We start from the raw sequence: 19,166 nt of genomic DNA, 5'->3' as shown, positions 1-19,166 counted from the left end.
CGGAAGTTTATTTCCGTGTTCTGATTGGATGTTTTCCATCGGCAATTGAATGTCGGTCTATTTTAAGTGCTTCGGTTATGGGGATTCATCACTTGACCAGCATGTAGCGAGCTTGCTTAAAAAAGAAATTGGTATCGATTGGGAGCGTCAACTACCAAAGTGAGAGTATGGTTGTAGCTAACGATATGATAGCGCTCAGCCCACGGCCGTACAACTTCCTCTTACGTTCGTCAGTGGTACTGTTCTATCGTGGTTGGCTTCGCTATGAAAATACTCCGAGCAAGCATCCTCTGAACATGGCCAATTAACTGACCAAATCCCCCTAAATGAGTAGTTAACTATTCTATAATCATACGTAAACCCTTTGCGAGTTTATTGAGACTACGGAAAATGGCAAGCTTTTGTCCTCTCGCTCAATAATGGCACTAACATATGTTACAGCAATGATCACAGAAACGAGTGTAGTTACACATGTCGCTGACGGTTTCAGCTGTTACTGGGATGGTAGCAATTCAGTGCAGTCTTCTTATAAACCCCAGCATGGAGGAGCGAAGAATCACTTCTCATAAACCAACCAGCCTGTACACCCAACAACAGCAGCCAAAAACAAAGTTGTCAATACCCCAGCCCCAGCCCTATCCGCTGTCGAAATCTCCCTAGTTCTCACATCACTCAATCCTCCCTGCGATACAGAACCACCACCATTCGGTCCCGAACCAGCAGCAGGATTACCTATACTCGTCCCACCATTCGCATCCGTGACAGGCGGAGCAACTTCATGAATCAAGTTACTCTGGACCACTTCCAAAGCACTCATCTGCTCCCCAAGACCACGACTACCATCCCATTCCTGATCCGTCCATCTCAGTCCACAGCTGGTACCATTGGGGCCCCCCGTGCAGGTCTTGGCTGCCGCGAGCGCTGAAGCACGTAATCGGGGCATGATGATGTCGTAGGTGAATGGGGCCATTTGGGTGGTTGCTGCCATCCAGCGGGAAAAGTATGCTTTGAATGATCTTTGGTCGACTTGGCAGGTTCCGACGGTTTCGCAGGCGCGTTCGTACATAACATTTTCGGGATCGGTGCTGAAGAAGACTTTTGTTGCGTTGAGGATTTCAAGGACACGGTCTCGCCAGATGTCGCTGCCGTTGGTCTGCATATAGATTAGTATGTGTCGTTCAAAATTTCGTTCTCTAGAAGGTTGTATAGAACTCACATAGTTATACATATTCGCCGCACCCAGCAAATAAACCCCTGAGTTGTATGTCCACTCAATCTGGTTATAGCTGTTGCAATCTGTCGCATCATCGGCACCGTCCCAAAACCGATACTCCGGCGTTAGAAATCCAACATCAACAATCCATTGCCACGACTTATCAGCCCAGTCGGCATATGTATGGTTGCCGGTATACTTGGCTAATCTAGATGCAATATTAAAGAAACCACCATTCGAAATGGTGTTTTTGTAACCAAACCCATTATTCCAGGTAAATATTTGCCATCGAAGCCCTCCCCCGCACGAAGTGAGATCCCATCGCAACGCTTGAGAATTAAAGACTGCTTGCGCCAGCGCAAGCCATTGCGGTTGATCAGGCGGTGGATTTGGGAAATTCCGTTCTGCAGCAGACATGGCTGCCATACCCCAAAACGCTTGATCGTCGTTTCCCTCGGTCATTGTTTGATTCTTGGGCATGAAATTCGCGTCGGGGCTTGCTTGCCATAACAGGGCTTGAGTGGTTATGCTGTTCCATGTGCTGTCACCAGTGTATGCCCAGTAGTCGACTAGAGCGCCGAACATTGCGCCTGCTTCCCACCAGTAGTAGGGATCTGGTAAGTTGCCTGGGTTGTCGCCTGGTCGATAGCCGGTGTAGTAGGTCATCATTTCCGTGGCTACCGCTTTGGCGGCGGATTTTATGGATGCTACTTCTGTCAGTTATCGTTGTTTCTTTTTATAAATTAACCCAAGTTCGTGCTTACCCGGGTCGTCGAGATTGAGGTCAATAGCATGAACGGCCTGCGTTGCTAATAAGAGTGTGGAAATGACCTGAACAGGTCTTCGTATGTTCGACCACATCGTGGCACGCAAAACAAAAGGCGTAAACTCGTGGAAATTATTTTTGGCTCCCTATCTTCTTGCCGCTTTGCTCGAAATATAAAATGCTGGCGTTGTTTTTTGGATCAACCTGGCAGGATATTGGTGAATGTTGAGAGAAAGGGATGAGGATCCTTCCAGATGTTCCGGCTTTGAAAGGGCTCACTTCATTCAATCTTTTCGTGGATTATTTTCATGCGTTATAAACTGTGGTACGAGGACAAAATATTATTGATCTTCAAGCGCCCCGTGAAGCCCTGTATACAAACGCCGTGTCCGTTTGGTGCACACTATGTACGCGGGCAATAAAATGAAGCAATATACAGAAATCAAGCGAGGTGGAACCGAATGAACGATATCCCTCCACCTCTATCTCAAATATTTCTGATAAACAAACCTTGAAAGGGATTCAAAAAGAGATATGTTGATTGTTCAAGGTGGAATGTTTGTTCTTCGCCCTAATTGGAAATAATGCATTCCTTGCCCTAGAAAGTTATGCCTCTACTATCCCTGTGCAACACCAAACCTAACCAATCGAATATTCCCTACGATCAAGACTATCAAGACTAAATTACTATTACAGATTTTAATTGATATATTCTTCAGAACTTATCTTCTTCCAGTACAAAAAACGATCCTTATACGGTAAGGGGCGAACCCATGGAGCATCATGCAAAATTCTCGTGGACCGCGACTCCTTCATCCATTCCCGTCATCCTTAGGTAAGAATATATAGTTAGTTATCGAATGTAGGGTCTATCATAACAATATTAAGCTCAAGAATGATACTAAGACCGAATGCCACTAAGTTACCACGCGGTCTGTGTCCATCTCGATCCAGAAAATGTTAAATACTGTTGATACAATGACAAGCTTGGTTTGACTGTTTTGAATCAAATGTAATTCCTTAGATATAAGTAGCTGAAACAAAGAATTCCTAAGTAGAATAAAATTGGGTGAGTAAAGGACCAACTATATTAACTTGATATCTATAGGTAGTACATTTTTTCTATCTACTAGCGTGATGAAATGAGGAATCAGTCATTATCCATAGATTAAATCTGCTCCAAATTTGGGTATGATATTCTATGGAACAAAACGTGAACATTGATATAGAGGTACTATCCATAAAATTGTATCGATCGTCAAGTCGCTATCTCCGCGAGAACCCATTTTGGGACCTCAGGCGGACAATCCCATCCACTCAGATAGTCGACTTTGGGGACATTACTGCCTGCTGGTTTTGCATAAATAGCCGAGATATAGGCCACCGTTTGTCCTTTCAGAATGGTATGTTCCAAGGTTGGAATAACCGTCCTGCTCTCCATCACGTTCGAGTTTGCATCGGCCTCTATAAGCGTGCCTCTTCGTTGTGAATCTGGTTCCAAAGCACGGATGCCAACTGCTCCTTTTGATACTGCAAATGCGCCTTGGTCACCTCTAGACCAACCATCCTGCGTACGAGCGTCATAGTTATTGAGGTATCGCGGGAATGTACCCTCCAGAATGTTTGGATCATAAGGGTCTAGATACCTTCCATCAACTGCCCGGGTGTTGGCTATCGCAAAAGAGCCATCCGCCGTCATAACCTCTCGACCAGCTTCAATACGATGGACTCGAAGATGCCAATTTGGTGCAGCCTGCACAGGAGGTATTAGAATGGTCTTGACTTTAATATCTGGGAATGGTTTCCAATTTGAAACAAGGACAGGCAGCCCCTCTCTCTCTTCCAGAGCAGAATAATCGCTCAAGCGGCGGGCTTTCCAAAACTCGCCGCCGTCATCGGAGAATCCAAGCTGGGATGCCAGAGCGTATTGCCCAAGCGTAAAATAACTTGGAGATACGGAATAGCCAAATGCACTGCTGTACGCAAAGGCCCCATACTTTGCATGTGTACCTTTCATTGGGTAACCACATGCCTGGCCGGATGATAGAAGAAAGTGGTGGCTTCCTAGGGAGCTAGTTCGTGAAAGCACATTAGCAAAATTCTCTCCAGTATCTAGGAAGTATTCTCAAGCAATAACTTATGATTGCATACCTGATGATATGTTTCGGCTCCTTGATTGCCTTTAATATAGGTAGCGACTCTGGAAGGGGCATCTCCTCGGATGTCCAGAAGGGATGACTTTGCGGCACAGCTAAGCAAATGAATGCAACGCATGCCCAGTACTTATACTCTGTCGTTAGTCTTGAAGAATATCCCACAGTGTACCGAGTGGTGCGTTCCTTACTGGGCTTCCGGGGCTATTGTAACTCTCGGCCATATACATATTGGGATAGGAGTAACCAATTGTCAGCGTACCACTGGAGGACCATATCTGGGGCTGGCTCTGCCACCATCGAAAGTGGCGAAGAACAATACCCTTCACCATTCCCCATGTTAAAGGGGCAGGAAGCTCAACATCTGCGTACGCCAGGGCACCCCAGAAGCTTACTACCGCAAACCGGTAAATCATGCTTCGACCGAAGGGGATGGCACGACCTGTGCGCATTGTTATTTATTGACCGTTCACCATTTTGGTATCTAGAGATGCATTGGTAATTATGGAGTAGGTAATACCTTCTTCGTCAAAGTAATGGACTAGATCGAGGGCTAGAAGGCGTGCACGTTCTTTGAACTCTTTTGCTCTGTCTGGGTCCTCCGCTCCTGCCAATTTGGCGTATATGAGCTGAAGAAACTGAATTGCGAAGCTAGAAGAGTAGTAATCCATTTCTAGTCAAGGTTTGATTAGCATCAGGTGCCCAGGAAAACATCCAGAGAGAAATAGCTTGCGTACGATGAATGCCCTCCGGACCATCATTGGACCAGCCCCCGCTGCGATAGAAGCCTTCCAGATGCTTGATATCTTGTTGCAATTTTTCCTCTGAGTATTTGCCATTATTCATCTTCAATCCCAAGTTGGCAAAAACCCTAAACCAGAGCCAATTTGTGTTCGGCATCCTGCAAACAAATATAATTAGCTCATCTTAGTCATGCAAACTAATAGCACGGTAGTGAACTCAAGGGAGCCGTACTCCTTAGTGTTGATTGAGTTACCCAACCACTGTTCTACATTCCTCTTGTCTTCTTCTGAGATACTTTGCCAAAATTGAGGCGCAATCGCAAATGCCACCCCAAGTGGACACATTTCGACCATTCTCTGGTCGTTGTCACGGGGGTTTCCCCAATATTCTGGACTTTGAGGGTCCATCCCAGCCTTGATACCTTCAATCCATGCGTCCGTGTGTGCGTAGCTTCCTCCGCCTGCAAGAAGAAATGCTAGACCCCAGAGGGGCCGACATATACCCTCAACGTCGGCGGCTGTTTGATCAAATCTGACTCCAGTTCCGCCAGGGACGCGCACTCGGGCTTTAGCTGGAGAAAAGAAAGGTTGAAGGGGATCGAGCAATGTTCGTAAGAGTTGCTGTACCGACTCACGGTCAGAAAGTTGGACTTTTGCGAAGGGATGCAGGTCCCCATATCCAAGAGTGAGGGGCACCGGGGTAGTCATAGTGACTGATTGCAATCTGAGCCAAATTTATTTTTCAACTTAGTTGAGTGCAATGAGTAAAGTGGAAGTTGATAAAATCTTTTGTTTAGAATGGTACCTAGACCATACTACCATTAGGTTCGCAAGATTTGAGCGTAGTCATACACGAAGTCCCTGGATACAAAAAATATCAAGGCGAATACGAGATGTATAGGATGAAAAAACACTACTCAGTAGAAAAGGAATCCCGGCTCATTTAATCTCTTATTGAGTTGCTGGAAGCCACGGGTAAATAATATCAAGCACGTGTTCATACGACTGAAGAAATAACCGTGAGCCCTCACAATCCACAATCCGTACGGTTGTGGCGAAGATGAAGCTTGTTTCCGAGTGAAGAAACAGACTTCAAGTGCTCATGGTTATTTGTGTTTGCAGTAAGTCATCTATGTATGAACACAAACACCAGTTTTCGAAAAGGACAAACAAAAAAATCCAAATCTGTTATGAGTCCTTATCCAGTCCACTGTATCGATTTACTGACGGAATAATTTGATGCTTCCACGTAGCCGATGACCATGCAGGGCTTTGACCAGCATGGGTTTTTATCCGTGAATCAAAAGACACATCCAATACCCGACGGCTAAGTTATGGTATTCTCTAGTAACTAACTAACAAGTTAACTTAATGATCATGCGAGTTGGTTTCATAAAATGGGACAGGCTAACCCATATCCGGGCCTGTTGACGCCTAAGCAAGAATGTATGTTCCTTCCATGACTCAGGACAATTGTCAACTGGTCAGCATCATATTTCTGAATCCCATACCTAGTTTCTACCCATCACTTCTAGTTCACAAACTTTGTATATGAGCTAGCTGACTGCTGACAGCTTCACAGCGACTGCGGCGGAGACATATGTGGATGATTGGAGAAGATGATGAGTTTTTTTTCTGCCTAAACCACCGGTATGTCTGCGGGGTACGCAGATCTCATGAAGAGGTAGGTAGTTTATCAAATGGTGCCTCATTGCATTATTATGGCTGTATCGAACATTTTCTTGTCTCCTGCTATATGCTCACGATGCCACATTGATTCCTTGTCAGTTACATACGCTCACCGAACAACCTCTTCGATGTCAATATTGGTTGTCATCGACTTCAATCGTTTGCTAGTCAAGCCACTGATTAGCGGTCCACCATAAGATCTCCTACTGTGTAAACTTATCACTGGACAGTCAACTGGGGGTCTTCCGTGGGGCCGAACCCCCAACTTTTGATTTCCTATGGTGGTAGGTGGGTATCGGCAAATTTCAAGATTTGGGTCAGGACCATCAGGTACGCCATGGAATCGAGGGCCTTGTCTAGTGTGAACCCCGCGCTCGTCCTTTACACAATCTGGAGGATTTAATCGTCGGATATCTAATCCGTCGCTCTACCGATACACCTACTGTTCAACACTGACTTTCTTCTTTGCCAGGGAGACTAAGCCCTTCTTTCTCCACCTCTTGGATATTTTTGGTAATTACCTATGCGAAAGCACTAAATATTCGGTCAGCTGTTGAGTACCTAGTTAAGTACTCAATGCGCAGTAAATAACCAATGAATATTGATGACGACAGGGATACTAGTTTTGAAACTTCATGCTGAGCAGCCGGTCCTTACTATCTGGGTATAGGGCTTACCTATGGGCCATCTCCCCGCGATTCCTTTATTTAGATATCCTGGGACTTTGTAACTTATCAGCCACCTGCGTACCCCGGGCACTAAGTTTCACAATTCGGGGCTTATATCATGTCTTTCTCATGCGATATAAAGATAGATACAATGCCTCGATCGCGATTCAATCAGCAGTAGCGAAGGTCTAGAGATGCTCTAGCATCGAACAGAGTTGGGACGGACAGTCTCAAGGCCCATAACCACCCTATACAAGCATATAAGCATACCATAGGTAGGAACACACAGCTTTAGATATAAGAACTTTGTGGTGCCAGTAGAAAAGCTTGATTTTACGGCCTGTGCACTGGATATTACCTAGCTAGCCCCGAGAATCCTAAAATAGAACGGCGACTATCAAGTCTGTATAAGCGATCATGATGGATGGTTGATCATCCTGGCAAATAAGAAAACTGTTCCTGTAGGGGAGTGTTTCAAGATTGACAAGGTACAAGATGTCTCATGGTCTGCGAAGTTGGCCCCATATCACTTTCTGGGGGGGGTATGTTAGAGGTTTGGTACATACACAATAGACAAACAATGTTGTTCATCTGACCTTGGGGGCGAGGCTGAGGTTACTTGGATGGTGAGGACGATTACAGAAGGCTCGTTCTTCCTGAAAATGGTAACATGAAATCGGAATATAAAATGGGATCAAATTCCAGTCGAAACAATCATCTTTTTCAAACCATCAGTCTGTAGTACACGCTCCTTCAAGCATATCCGCACATCCAAACACACAAACCTTTTTCAATATGAAGTTCATAATAGCTCTCTCAGCCATGGCCGGGCTTGTCCCCGTTGCCCTAACCGCTCCTTCGCGGCTTCACCTCCGCAGCGGCGACACCCAAGAAGTGAACGTCATGATCCAACAAGTCAAGTCAACCTCCGAAACCGACATTGCTGTCGTCAGCAAGGATACCTCGGACATTCTCGGATACTCCTGCTCCAGCACCCTCAACTCCGGTGCCTTTGCCAATCTCCCCATCACCGCTGACATAGACGAAAATGGTGCTGGTACTCTGACCGTGGGCTCCATAACCTACAGAGTCCATGAAGATCGTGATACCTCTGGCGGTATCGTATGCGCTCGCATCTATAATGATGGCGAGAGTTTCTTGGACTGTGCTGTACCGGTGCCGTCGTCCTTGAATCTGGCGCCTATTGGTAATCAGGATGCGACCTGCTTCAACAGTGGGGTTATTCCTATGTTGCAGAGCGTGTACAAGTCCATGCTTGCCCAACAAGCCCCGCCTGCAACTGCCAACCTGACGCGTAGGGATTTGTCGTCATCAAGGCCTGCCTTAGACGAACGTCAATGCGGTTTCTGGTCTGATGCCAGCCAGATCGTTGGGGATGGCAACCCTCACCAGAACTACTATGCCAACCAACTCTCTGTAAGTAGCTAACGCTCATTCCATTCAAAGTGATCAAGGATGACAGAAGCTAATGATATATTTATATAGGAAAATATGAACTGCGGTGTAAGAAGCTGCAGCGTCGGCCAAACCCAAAGTGTATCCTACACGATTGGCTGGACTGCCAGTGCAGCAGCATCCCAATGGCTCACTGGCGGTTTCTCCGTGAGCGCAAGCTGGACGACCGGAAACTCATACAACTGCAACGGGAATCCCGGTGACACCGTTTGTGTCTGGTACAACACCGCCCATACTGCCTACACTTGCGAGAATGGTATGTATAATACCTGCACTGGATTCAGTGGTAATGGCGACCACTTTGTCATGTTCTCTCCCAACGCGGGTAATGTGGGTGGTGGTTATTACTGTGTTATTGGTACTTGCCGTAGCCAAGGAGAGGGTTACTGGAATTATGATGGTCCTGCTGGTGGTCCTCGGGACTAAGGGACCGATCCTCGATGGAGTAGTTTGATGACGTGTTTGATCACCTGGGAGTATGATGACGGTGGATATCTCTGGTTCTATGATCGTTGCACTTGTTTGTGGTATTTGTTCGTTGTATTGAATGCATTATTTGACGAAGTATTTGCCCGAAGATACTAGCTAGTCAAGAAGGAATATAACCGGGGATGAGATATCAGCCCTGCCATCTTGCTAGTCTATCCTTCAGCTTATTTGGTTCTCAAGTTTTAGAAGATAACATATACATTCGTCATTCAATATTAAGTTTCATTAACCATATAACTCCCTACCCAATCGCTTCAAAACATAATGATCACGGTAATTCTTGCAGGCCATGATGCCCAGACAACTCAGCATACGGCGTCGTCTGCGGACTGTGGATATAATGATCTGGATAAGGAACAAAATGCGCCTTTTCTGCTTGGTTATTGTTATTGTTGCTGATAAAGGATTGTTGTTGTGGACTCAGTTGACTTCCCGGCAACTCGCTAAGTTGCGCAGAGGATTTATTCGCATTCCTGTTGCGCCACCAAAAGAATATTCCCATGCCTAGAAGTGCGACAACACCTATAACCGCACCCACGGCAATACCGGCAATCGCACCACTGCTTAGACCAGATGAAGAAACTGCCGTGCTCAAAGGCGTGGCTATTTGTGGTGCGGCCGATGTAATAGTTGCGGCCGATGTGAGAGTTGTGGCTGATGTGGTGGTTGCGGACGATGCGGTAGTTGTGGAAGAAGTAGCAGCTGTTGTTGATATAGACGAAGATGTTGTCGAAGTCGAAGTCGATATTGTAGTTGAAGATGAAGATGATGTGGTCGCCGTAGCAGCTGCTGCTAACGACGAAGACCAAGCTGCAGCAGCACTCTGACCCCAAGTCGTGGGGCTTTGCGATGTGTTATGAGCGACATTGAAGAAACAGCTGAGATACAGGACTGTGCTGCCATCATCCAAGTTGAATTGGCCGTAGTATGATTGGTCAAGGATGTTTAGGTCGACGGTTATGGTGCCGTTGGCTGGAACGGATGTGTTGTATCCTATGAAGTCAAATGTCAATCAATATACCTTCTAGTTGGGGAAAATCCAAGTGGAAAGAACGAAAGAGGGGCCAAAGAACATACCCATAGCCCATGGCTTTCCGTCGAGATAATACCATAACGACAAGTACGGATTTATTTTATTGTGAGATGTTGTTTCGAAGCTGACCTCGACTGAATCGCGATAATTGTAATTCAATGTGACATCTTGCGAGTTTGGCGGAGGATATATGAATTGGCCAGACATTTTGCTGTGACAGAGTCAACCCGGATATTCGAGGTCTTCAGGCGACAATGTGAAGGCACACCGTCTGGATGCCCAAATATCGTAACAGAAACAATCGACTCTGTCCTTTTCTCCCCGCAGAAGAAAATGCAAAAGAAGAATACACAACAAGGAAAGCGAAGAACAAAAGCTGTGTGGCTTGCTCGAGGCAGTCCAGGATTACAGGGATGATTTACACAGATTTACATAGATTTACACAGACACGCCGAGTCATCAACGCTAGAATGACTTAAAAAGTCTATCATAGTAGCTGAACACTAAGAAGAACGCCTCAGATGGACTTAATTGACTTGAAAGCGGCTACTGCTTAACGGATACAGAGCGCTTTAGGGCTAGCTCAGCGTGCTAAATCCAACCCTTTAGCCTGACAGGGTTAATCCCAGGCCCACTAGATGACACTAACTCAAGATCGTTTTAAGTTGAGGGTCAGAATACGCAGGTACTGGAGATGTGCTGTCAGCCTGTCAGGGGGTTTTAGTTAACTTAACCTTTACGAAGCATTTGTCATAAGGGTTTGGAGGCGCAGTGAGTGATACAGATTATGAGACTCTAGGACCTCGAGTTGATAAACATTCAGAAAACTAGTGATGCCTGTTGGAGTATATGAATGGCACCCTTTACTTGATTTATGGAGATGATTGTTCTACACGGCCGTTATAGTGTGGGGGCCGTTTTTGTGAAGGCCTACTTGTGGGTGGTTCCGTGTTCGTTCTATTGTAACCTATTTTTCATCTAGGTACGACTTTATATGCGACAAATTAACCGCCGATACGATAAATTTCAACGTAAACCTAAGATCCTTGAAGGTTCCTTACAATAACACCGGATCATATACCCTTGACATGCATGAAATTATCGATCTCGTGCAAACCACATGTTCCATCTGAAACACTCAGTACGTATAAGACGAGCGTGGGTTACCGTACGCTGTTATCGTGACTCCCTCCGGGATGTAAACATCAGCCACTTGCTTCGTCGCGATATCCTTAATTTTGATTTTCAACTTTCAGTCTTGATGGATGGAAAAGTCCGTAAACACGGTTCGATGTTGATTAATAAATTGAGTTTGTTAACTAGTTAACTACGTAGTTAAGTTAAGACCAACACGAATAACTAATGAACGATTGGTTCCGAAGTGTCAAAATCTTAATATAAAGCCAAGCCTCAGTAAGAAGACAAAAAGTAAGCACTAACTCACTATAGCATTGAAATTGACGCGCGCCAGTTACGCTGCTGAAAATTGGCAGGTGATTCGGTGAACTATCGAAATCTTAAATTCTGCGCCATACTTGATTAGATTTCATTCTGGAATTTGTTATTGCGTGGTTACCAGTCGCTATACTTGCTTCTCCGAGTCATGGATCATATGTTGTTAGAGATATACGAACTCTGATGTATTTGCTCGATGCCCCGTAGTGACGGGGCATGATCTCCGCTCTTTTTTTTCCTCTCCCCTTCCAGAAGGACAGAAATAGAAACATCAAAGAACACACCGACTACAAAACCATTGAGGACTAGTGCTCTAGCCGGGTTTCAATTATTCTTATCAAACATAACTGTCGAGTTGCGCGAGCCTTGACATCCAAACCCTAACTTTCGTTTAACCCTCGATCCGGTAACTTCCAGAGAATTCAGAGTTAATACTACGTACGACATATAACGAAAGCCCTGACCCTCTTCGCATTAACATTAAGAATAATTGGCTCATAACGGCGGCACGTGTCCAACTAAACTGGAGCTTGAAGCCGAAGAAGGCAGGAAAGAAGAACGAAATGAGAACAAGTGCTGACTCCGTATATCCGTGAAAATCCACTTTTTTGGTGAGAGCTTTATCTAGGTTCAGTAGTTAGTTAGTCTAGGGAAGCCATGCGATCTTATGTGAGCTGATATATAGTACAGAGTAGCCAGGCACAACCTGACATGTGATGATCGAAATAATACCCACGGGCACCTGGACAGAAAGAATATCAAGGCACATTGGCAATGTACACAAATGAAGAGTTTGTTTGCAAAAGAGGTAAATAAGGGATCGTACGGCACTACGTAAGTTACTCATTTCAAAAATACTGACTTAGCAGAACAATCATCCGTGATGAATTCAAGACTTGAAAGATTCAAGATATTACAAAACCCAAAACAAGCATCTCAAATCCAAGATAAAGAACTCCCCTATGTTTAATTTGTTGGTCATCATGCTCATATCATCTTTACGTACTCTCGTAACACTCCCATGTCTCCTTTGGATTAGTCGCCGCCGACATACCCGCCTGCCTGGCTTGTTTCCGACCGCTCAACACATCCACCAGGTCCAGCAGCTCGAGCCAAAACTCATGTTTGGGGCGACGTTTGCTCCAGTCTGTTTCTGTGAACTCGAGACCGCCGGGCCCACCCATGGGCGAGAATAAGACCTTAGAGCCCTTGACGCCGATGACGGAGGTAGAGTAGTCGTCATTGGCGATTTCTTCGCGTGATTTACCGGCGTAGGATTCGAGGTGTTGCATGCATTTAATTGCCATGCGGAGGGCACGGATACGGTCCATTGGGGATGGTTTGCCGCCTTGTTGGAAGTGACCTGGTACAGCAGCGCGGGACTCGAAGCGGCCCCTGGCTTCCTCCTTGATCATGTCTGCGATGACTTGGGTGGTGTATGTTTGCGAGGCGGTTTCGTTGCGCAGGATGATCTTACCGGCACGATTAGCACCGCGGTCAGCCGTGAAGCTAGCCCGAAGGAATTCAATATCTTGAGACAACATTTTGATGTTGATTCCTTCTTCGGGAATGTAGACTGCTGCTGCGCCAATAGCCAAACCGGCTGTGGTGGCGATGTAGCCGGATTTACCGCCTTGGGTCTCAACGACAAACACTCGGCGACGGGATGAGGAAGCTGATTGTCGGATGGCGTCGCAGAACATGATCAATGTGTTGAGACAAGTGTCGCTACCGAGAGAGTATTCTGTTCCGGGAACATTGTTGGAAATGGTTGCTGGCAAAACGACAATGGGGATTTTGAATGCAGAGTAAAACTCTCTACCCTTTCGTAACTGACTGGCTGCAGTGAATGCCTCGAATCCACCAATAATAAATAGTGCATCGAATTTGTGCTTTTCAAATGCTCGAGCGGTGGCTTCAAGGTCCTCACCTGGTAGACCTCTATTTGTGCCAATCTCAGAACCTCCCTCGTTCACCCAATCATCCGACTCTAGCCAGGTGATCTCCCGGACTGAACTGATTGGTTTGTCATCATAGTGACGGCAAAGACCAGGGAATCCGTTGTGGACAGCAATTGCTTTGTGACCGCGAGTCAAGCAGTAACCAACAGCCGCGCGTGTTGCTGGATTCATACCACCAGCCGGGGCTCCAACATGGATAATGGCGATGCGCATTTGCTTGTCTTCTGGAAGTCGTAGCTTGGGGTGGTCTACGGAGGTGGTGTTAAGGTATGACTTGTAGTATTCCTTGAACTCGGAGTCGCGCATAGCCATAGCTTGATCAAAGTCTTTGGCGTGGATACGAGCGGTCACGTCCTTGGTTTGTTGAACTGCTTCCATGAGTGGCATTCTTTCGATTTTATTTTCTCGAATGACGATCACTGGAGATGGGGAGTCCGGTTTGACGTCGAGCACGGCTTTGACAGCCTCCACGCCCTGTAGCGTAGACAACCATCTGTCGTAAGCGCAGGCGGGACCTCCGCGTTGTGTGTGTCCGAGAACCGTCACTCGAGTGTCGAGTCCTAAGCGGTTGCTTAGAAGGTCTTTGACGGCATTGGAGGAAATCTTATTCAGCTGACGATCCTGGGCACCTTCGGCGACGATAACAATTGTTCGGCGTTTGCCTCGTTCACGAGTCTATTCAAGTTAGACGATGTAACAAAAGAATAGTAAATTTAAGTACCGACCTTGGTAATTGAGGCGCACATGTCGTCCTCCCAGCCATCACGGGGCGGCATCTCAGGAATAAAAACCCAATCTGCGCCCGTGCTAATGGCAGCCATCAGCGCGAGCCAGCCGCAATGTCGTCCCATCACCTCAATAACGAAACCTCGTTGATGGGATGAGGCAGTATCGAAGACATCATCTACAGCGTCACAAATTCGGGTAAGAGAAGAGTAGCAACCGATTGTAGCGTCTGTACCGGACAAATCATTATCGATCGAGCCCACCAATCCAACGATATTCAATGTAGTGTAAGGAAAGACCTGTTCTTCTGTCAATTGGCCCACCTGCACCAACTCTTTCAACAGACCTGGCCACTCCGACCGGAATAGATCGGCACCAGTCAAACTACCGTCTCCTCCGCAGACGACCAAAGCATCAATTCCTTTCAAAACCATATTCTTGGCAGCTTCAAGACGACCGGCGCGTTCACGGAATTTCATGCTACGTGCTGACCCGATGCGGGTTCCTCCGAGCGACAACCACCCTCGGACATCTTCCCAGTGCATTTGTTTAATGAAGTCTCCGCCCGCAACCAAGCCTTCGTAGCCTTCGTGGACGGCAAAAGCTTCGCAGCCGCTATGAATAGCCATCCGCACGACGGCGCGGACAGCGCCATTCATACCAGGGGCATCACCACCGGAAGTGAGAACGGCGATGCGGCGTTTTTGGGATGGTTTGACGGGTGGTTTGATGGCGGAAGGAGAGGAAGCAGTAGTCGAACTCATCGTGGCGGACATGGCTTCCTCGCCTGTTGCTATATAACTTCTCTTCTTGTTATTTATTTTAGAAGTTGATTGAGGAATTGAAGCAAAAGATTGGAAGAAAATCGAGCTGTAGCAATTCTTGTGCTCTGGTTTGGTGGGGGAAAATTCCGGTGAGAGAAATTGGCGGCGGAGCTCTAGTACGTCAGAGAGTGACTATGACGACAGGACCAGAGCTGCTGTGAGCGGTGTCTTCTTTTCGTCTCTCAACTGACGGTCAATTGAGGGAATTGAGGTCAAAACAATCCTTCAAATATCATTCAATCCAAGATGCTAACAAGTTCCGAGAGAATGTGAAAGCTCAACAAATAATTGAAAGCTTCCAGCTCGATAGTTTCTGCCGCATCAGATGCTCCCTCAATAAGCTAACTAACTCGTTAACTATTAGTGACATCCCAGTCCGGCTGCGCTAGTCCAACATCAGACTAGGGCGGGAGGCGCCGCACGTGATAAAGTCGCATCTCGGTGAATCGGTCAACTTTTTGTTTTGTGCACGCCAGCTAGACAGCAGGTTGATGCTGGGCAATTGAACGTCGTCCTGAGGGTAACCTCGTATATTGAGTCTCTTTGCAGACATCACTCACAAATCAGGAACACTATGGCAATGATCATGTGGACGCATTTCTACCAGGACAAATTGGCTAGTACAATATAGAGTATAAATCAATAAAGCCACACCTATCCACCTCTCAGCAGCTCATCAGAACATATAGCTCTTAGAGACTCCCTGCATAAGGGCTTTGTGCAACGAGTTTCTACTATGAGCAGAAGCTGGGAGATTTTTCTGCCGTTTTCCGGTATCAAAAATAGCTCCGAAACCTCACCGCCCACCTGATCTGAGGGTTAGGGTAATCGTCAGCTTTCGTGATATTGCTGCTTTCGGCCTCGGGAGATAACATCCACTAGCATGATGATATCAATTTTTGCAAATATGTAACGCCTCTCTACGATAGTGACCGCTTTGGTTATTTTTTACTGGATTGTTGCTAACATTGGAATGCACGAATCTTACGTTTAAGGCTTGAAAATGATGCGTAGCCTCGGGCTCATGAGGATGACTTGCCTCGGGTGAACTCTTCATTGCTTATTCAGATATGTTGAAGATGCGGGTCTGATTATCATCTATAGGCGCCTATAACGGCATATCTGATACGAAAGAGAAGCTATCAGACGAAGCTATCCGGTATGGCAATTTAGCTAGGACTGGAACATTCAGCTTTATCGGATATCCCCCGGGATGTGCTCCAAATACGCCGTGGGGTACCCATACCTCGAATGAACGGGTCATACTATGAAGCAAGTAAATAAACTCTGAAGACCCAGCACCTCTATGACTTCATTTAGGCTAATATTACTAAGTAATATAGCTAACTAAACCAATACCCTTGCAACGACTGCTTGCTCCTCTCCCCGGAATTCTGATGCCGATTCTCCTCCCACACCTTGCCACCCTCACCAAACTGATTCGATAAATGTCCCAAAAAGAAGTCCAAGTTTTTATTTGCTTCCGGGAAACTATTTTTGAAGAATTCGTAAAGCTCATCGACTGTTGCCTTGTGAGAGGCAAAGGTAATTTTCTCGCCGAATAAGGAGAGGTATTTTTTCATATGCGCCAGGTCTGCGGCCACGTCGGGCTCCCAACCTGTTTCGAGGTGGCCGGGGATTAGTTTGAGAGGGCTGAGATGTTCGATGAGTTGGATTGTTTTTTGCCATGCTTCTAAGAGGGCGGCAGATTCGACTTCTTCGACCCTGTGCAAATATTGTTAGCCTCGACCTCTCTGCTAGTAGAAATAAGAGGGGCGAAGTGGACTTACCAAACATGCGTACTGCGCGCATATACCGTATCACCACAAATCAGTGTTCGCTCTTTCGGCAGCCAGAAAATAGTATGATCAACGGAGTCTCCCTGAACAGGACCTAACAAATGCACCGGCGACTCTGGGTTCCCATCTAACACAAAGAACGTATACTCGAATGGGTCCTTGCGTGGTTGCAAAGGGATGTTCTCCCTGCCAAATATAGACGGCCAGTAGTTTACTTTATCATCGTACTCCCTGTTGATTCCAGCTAGCACATAAGGAGCAGCGAAGAAGCTAGCTTCGGGAAATGCCTCAAGGATAGGGTTTGCGGAAAAGAAGTGATCTGGGTGGTGGTGAGTGACAAAGACAGCTTTGAGGGTGTGATCTGCCATGAGTGTCTTTTTGATCCAGGTCACTGTGTCGTTGGCGTCGGGGATGAGGAATGGCGGGTCGAAGAGGACGGCTTCTTTGGTACCTACTATGAGGGATGTCACACTTGACAAGCCTGTTTCGCTTGCGATGTGGAAGTAGGTTTCGAGGGGCATTTTCGGTGAGGTAAATTATTTCCAGGTGTTATCCTAATAGATTGATATTTGGTTCGCAAGTTATGAGATTATAGTTCTATTTTTTTCAGGGTCCAATCCCGCCACTTATATAGCCTTTTGAAGATCCCCCTCACGGGGAGCCCCAACTTTGGAAAAAAATCTCAAGATGCGGGGTTTACGTATAAATCACAGCCCTTTCCGGGGATTACGCCGGTAGGTGGATCATCAAAAACCCTATATAGCTTTTCGGAAAGCTTCCGGATACAAACCTGGAATCGCAGAACGTTCCCGGTGCAAGTGCCCGGGAAAGAGGGGGGGATCGGATAGGGAATTGGACAAGTAGGATTTTGTTGTAATCTGATTATCGGGGTTTATTCGTATATACGGTGTACCTATGTTCAGCGGTGATTCTGATATGATTGTAGAGTCTGGATAGAGAATACCGCAGCATCGTCGGATACATCGATATAATTAGCAGAAAGTTCCGGTGGAAGCAATTCAAACAACAACAATAAAGTGAAGCAGCATGTCTCAATTCCATCCAAATTTCTCTCGAGAATATTTACAGGACAAAGTAATAGTCCTAACCGGTATGAGAACAAATTTCTCAGAGCATTATCCAAGGTACGTAGCTAATTGTCAAATAGGAGGCGCCCGTGGCATAGGACGAAATCTCGTCGAATTATGCGTTCAACACGGCGCATACGTATGTTTCGGCGACATTGATGAGAAAGCTGGTCATGACATCCAAGAGGCTATCAATGCAGATCGAGACTCGCCGAGCGCAAAGTTCGTGCGCGTTGATGTTACGAATTATCAGTCTGTATTGGCTCTATTCAAGATTGCATTTTCCTGGCATGGACGCATTGATCATGTCATTGCCAATGCGGGGGTCATTGAGCGAGGGAACTAGTTTGATCCGGCGTTGACGGTGGAGAGTGTAGAAGAGGTATGTATGAAAATAGTCGTACTATCTCAAACGGCGTTGCTAATCTGAAGCTTAGGCTCCTCCTACGACGGTTCTCGACGTCAACCTTCTCGGGTGTATATACTGTGCCCGCATAGCCAGCGTCTACTTGCGCCAAAACCGATCCGAAAACCAAGACCGTTCCCTAACCCTAGTCTCATCGGTAGCGGGCTTCAAAGAATCTCCAGGCCTATTCCTCTACCAAGCCAGCAAGCACGGCGTTCTGGGACTTATGCGCTCATTGCGCAAATACATTAGCCTACCGACAACCAACAACATCCGTGTTAATGCTATCTGTCCCTGGATGACCGAGACCGGTATGGTAGCTGGCATTGAGGAGGGATGGCGCAAAGCGAATCTGCCGACTAATCAGCCCTTGGATGTGGCCAAAGTCATTGCTGGGGTTGTCTCGGATCCAGGGCTGAATGGGACGTCGATGTATGTTGAGGGTGGAAGGGCGTGGGAGATTGAGCAGAATTTGGACAGATTGCAGCCTCAGTGGTTGGGTGAGGAGCCTTCGAGATCTCTTGAGAGGGGGCAGGCGGTTTTAGGGGAAGGGATGGAGTGGGCACAATGATGGATATCTTTAAAATATTGTACATAGCCAGGCACAGGACCACATTGTTTCGTGAATAGTCTCTGAGTACAACATTGCTCAAAAGGTTCGACGTTAAATCCCCAAT

The 19,166-nt window shown here is 46.5% G+C and overlaps 7 protein-coding genes across 7 annotated transcripts; 2 read left to right on the top strand and 5 right to left on the bottom strand.

Annotated features, from left to right (window-relative positions):
* Positions 1–556: 556 nt before the first annotated feature.
* EYB26_009254 (uncharacterized protein) lies at positions 557–2,074 on the bottom strand (the record flags this gene model as incomplete). The annotated part of the gene is made up of 3 exons (XM_054268504.1): positions 557–1,153; positions 1,217–1,920; positions 1,978–2,074. The coding sequence occupies 3 exons, from the start codon at positions 2,072–2,074 to the stop codon at positions 557–559; spliced, it is 1,398 nt and encodes a 465-aa protein (XP_054124479.1).
* Positions 2,075–3,237: 1,163 nt separating this feature from the next.
* Positions 3,238–5,583, bottom strand: EYB26_009253 (uncharacterized protein; the record flags this gene model as incomplete). The annotated part of the gene is made up of 6 exons (XM_054268503.1): positions 3,238–4,051; positions 4,131–4,261; positions 4,324–4,574; positions 4,653–4,805; positions 4,870–5,033; positions 5,108–5,583. The coding sequence occupies 6 exons, from the start codon at positions 5,581–5,583 to the stop codon at positions 3,238–3,240; spliced, it is 1,989 nt and encodes a 662-aa protein (XP_054124478.1).
* Positions 5,584–8,027: 2,444 nt separating this feature from the next.
* EYB26_009252 (uncharacterized protein) lies at positions 8,028–9,134 on the top strand (the record flags this gene model as incomplete). Its single annotated transcript, XM_054268502.1, has 2 exons — positions 8,028–8,669; positions 8,739–9,134. 2 exons carry the CDS (start codon positions 8,028–8,030, stop codon positions 9,132–9,134), a joined length of 1,038 nt encoding a protein of 345 aa, XP_054124477.1.
* A 331-nt stretch (positions 9,135–9,465) lies between these two features.
* Positions 9,466–10,437, bottom strand: EYB26_009251 (uncharacterized protein; the record flags this gene model as incomplete). Its single annotated transcript, XM_054268501.1, has 2 exons — positions 9,466–10,190; positions 10,275–10,437. The coding sequence occupies 2 exons, from the start codon at positions 10,435–10,437 to the stop codon at positions 9,466–9,468; spliced, it is 888 nt and encodes a 295-aa protein (XP_054124476.1).
* A 2,246-nt stretch (positions 10,438–12,683) lies between these two features.
* Positions 12,684–15,136, bottom strand: EYB26_009250 (uncharacterized protein; the record flags this gene model as incomplete). The annotated part of the gene is made up of 2 exons (XM_054268500.1): positions 12,684–14,321; positions 14,372–15,136. 2 exons carry the CDS (start codon positions 15,134–15,136, stop codon positions 12,684–12,686), a joined length of 2,403 nt encoding a protein of 800 aa, XP_054124475.1.
* Positions 15,137–16,539: 1,403 nt separating this feature from the next.
* On the bottom strand, positions 16,540–17,516 carry EYB26_009249 (uncharacterized protein; the record flags this gene model as incomplete). The annotated part of the gene is made up of 2 exons (XM_054268499.1): positions 16,540–16,921; positions 16,987–17,516. The coding sequence occupies 2 exons, from the start codon at positions 17,514–17,516 to the stop codon at positions 16,540–16,542; spliced, it is 912 nt and encodes a 303-aa protein (XP_054124474.1).
* Positions 17,517–18,042: 526 nt separating this feature from the next.
* EYB26_009248 (uncharacterized protein) lies at positions 18,043–19,060 on the top strand (the record flags this gene model as incomplete). The annotated part of the gene is made up of 3 exons (XM_054268498.1): positions 18,043–18,106; positions 18,164–18,408; positions 18,521–19,060. The coding sequence occupies 3 exons, from the start codon at positions 18,043–18,045 to the stop codon at positions 19,058–19,060; spliced, it is 849 nt and encodes a 282-aa protein (XP_054124473.1).
* Positions 19,061–19,166: the final 106 nt, after the last annotated feature.

Source organism: Talaromyces marneffei, chromosome 7 (genome assembly GCF_009556855.1).
Source record: "Talaromyces marneffei chromosome 7, complete sequence".
In the NCBI taxonomy this organism is placed as follows: Eukaryota; Fungi; Ascomycota; class Eurotiomycetes; order Eurotiales; family Trichocomaceae; genus Talaromyces; species Talaromyces marneffei.
This window is presented reverse-complemented; position numbering and strand designations above follow the sequence as displayed.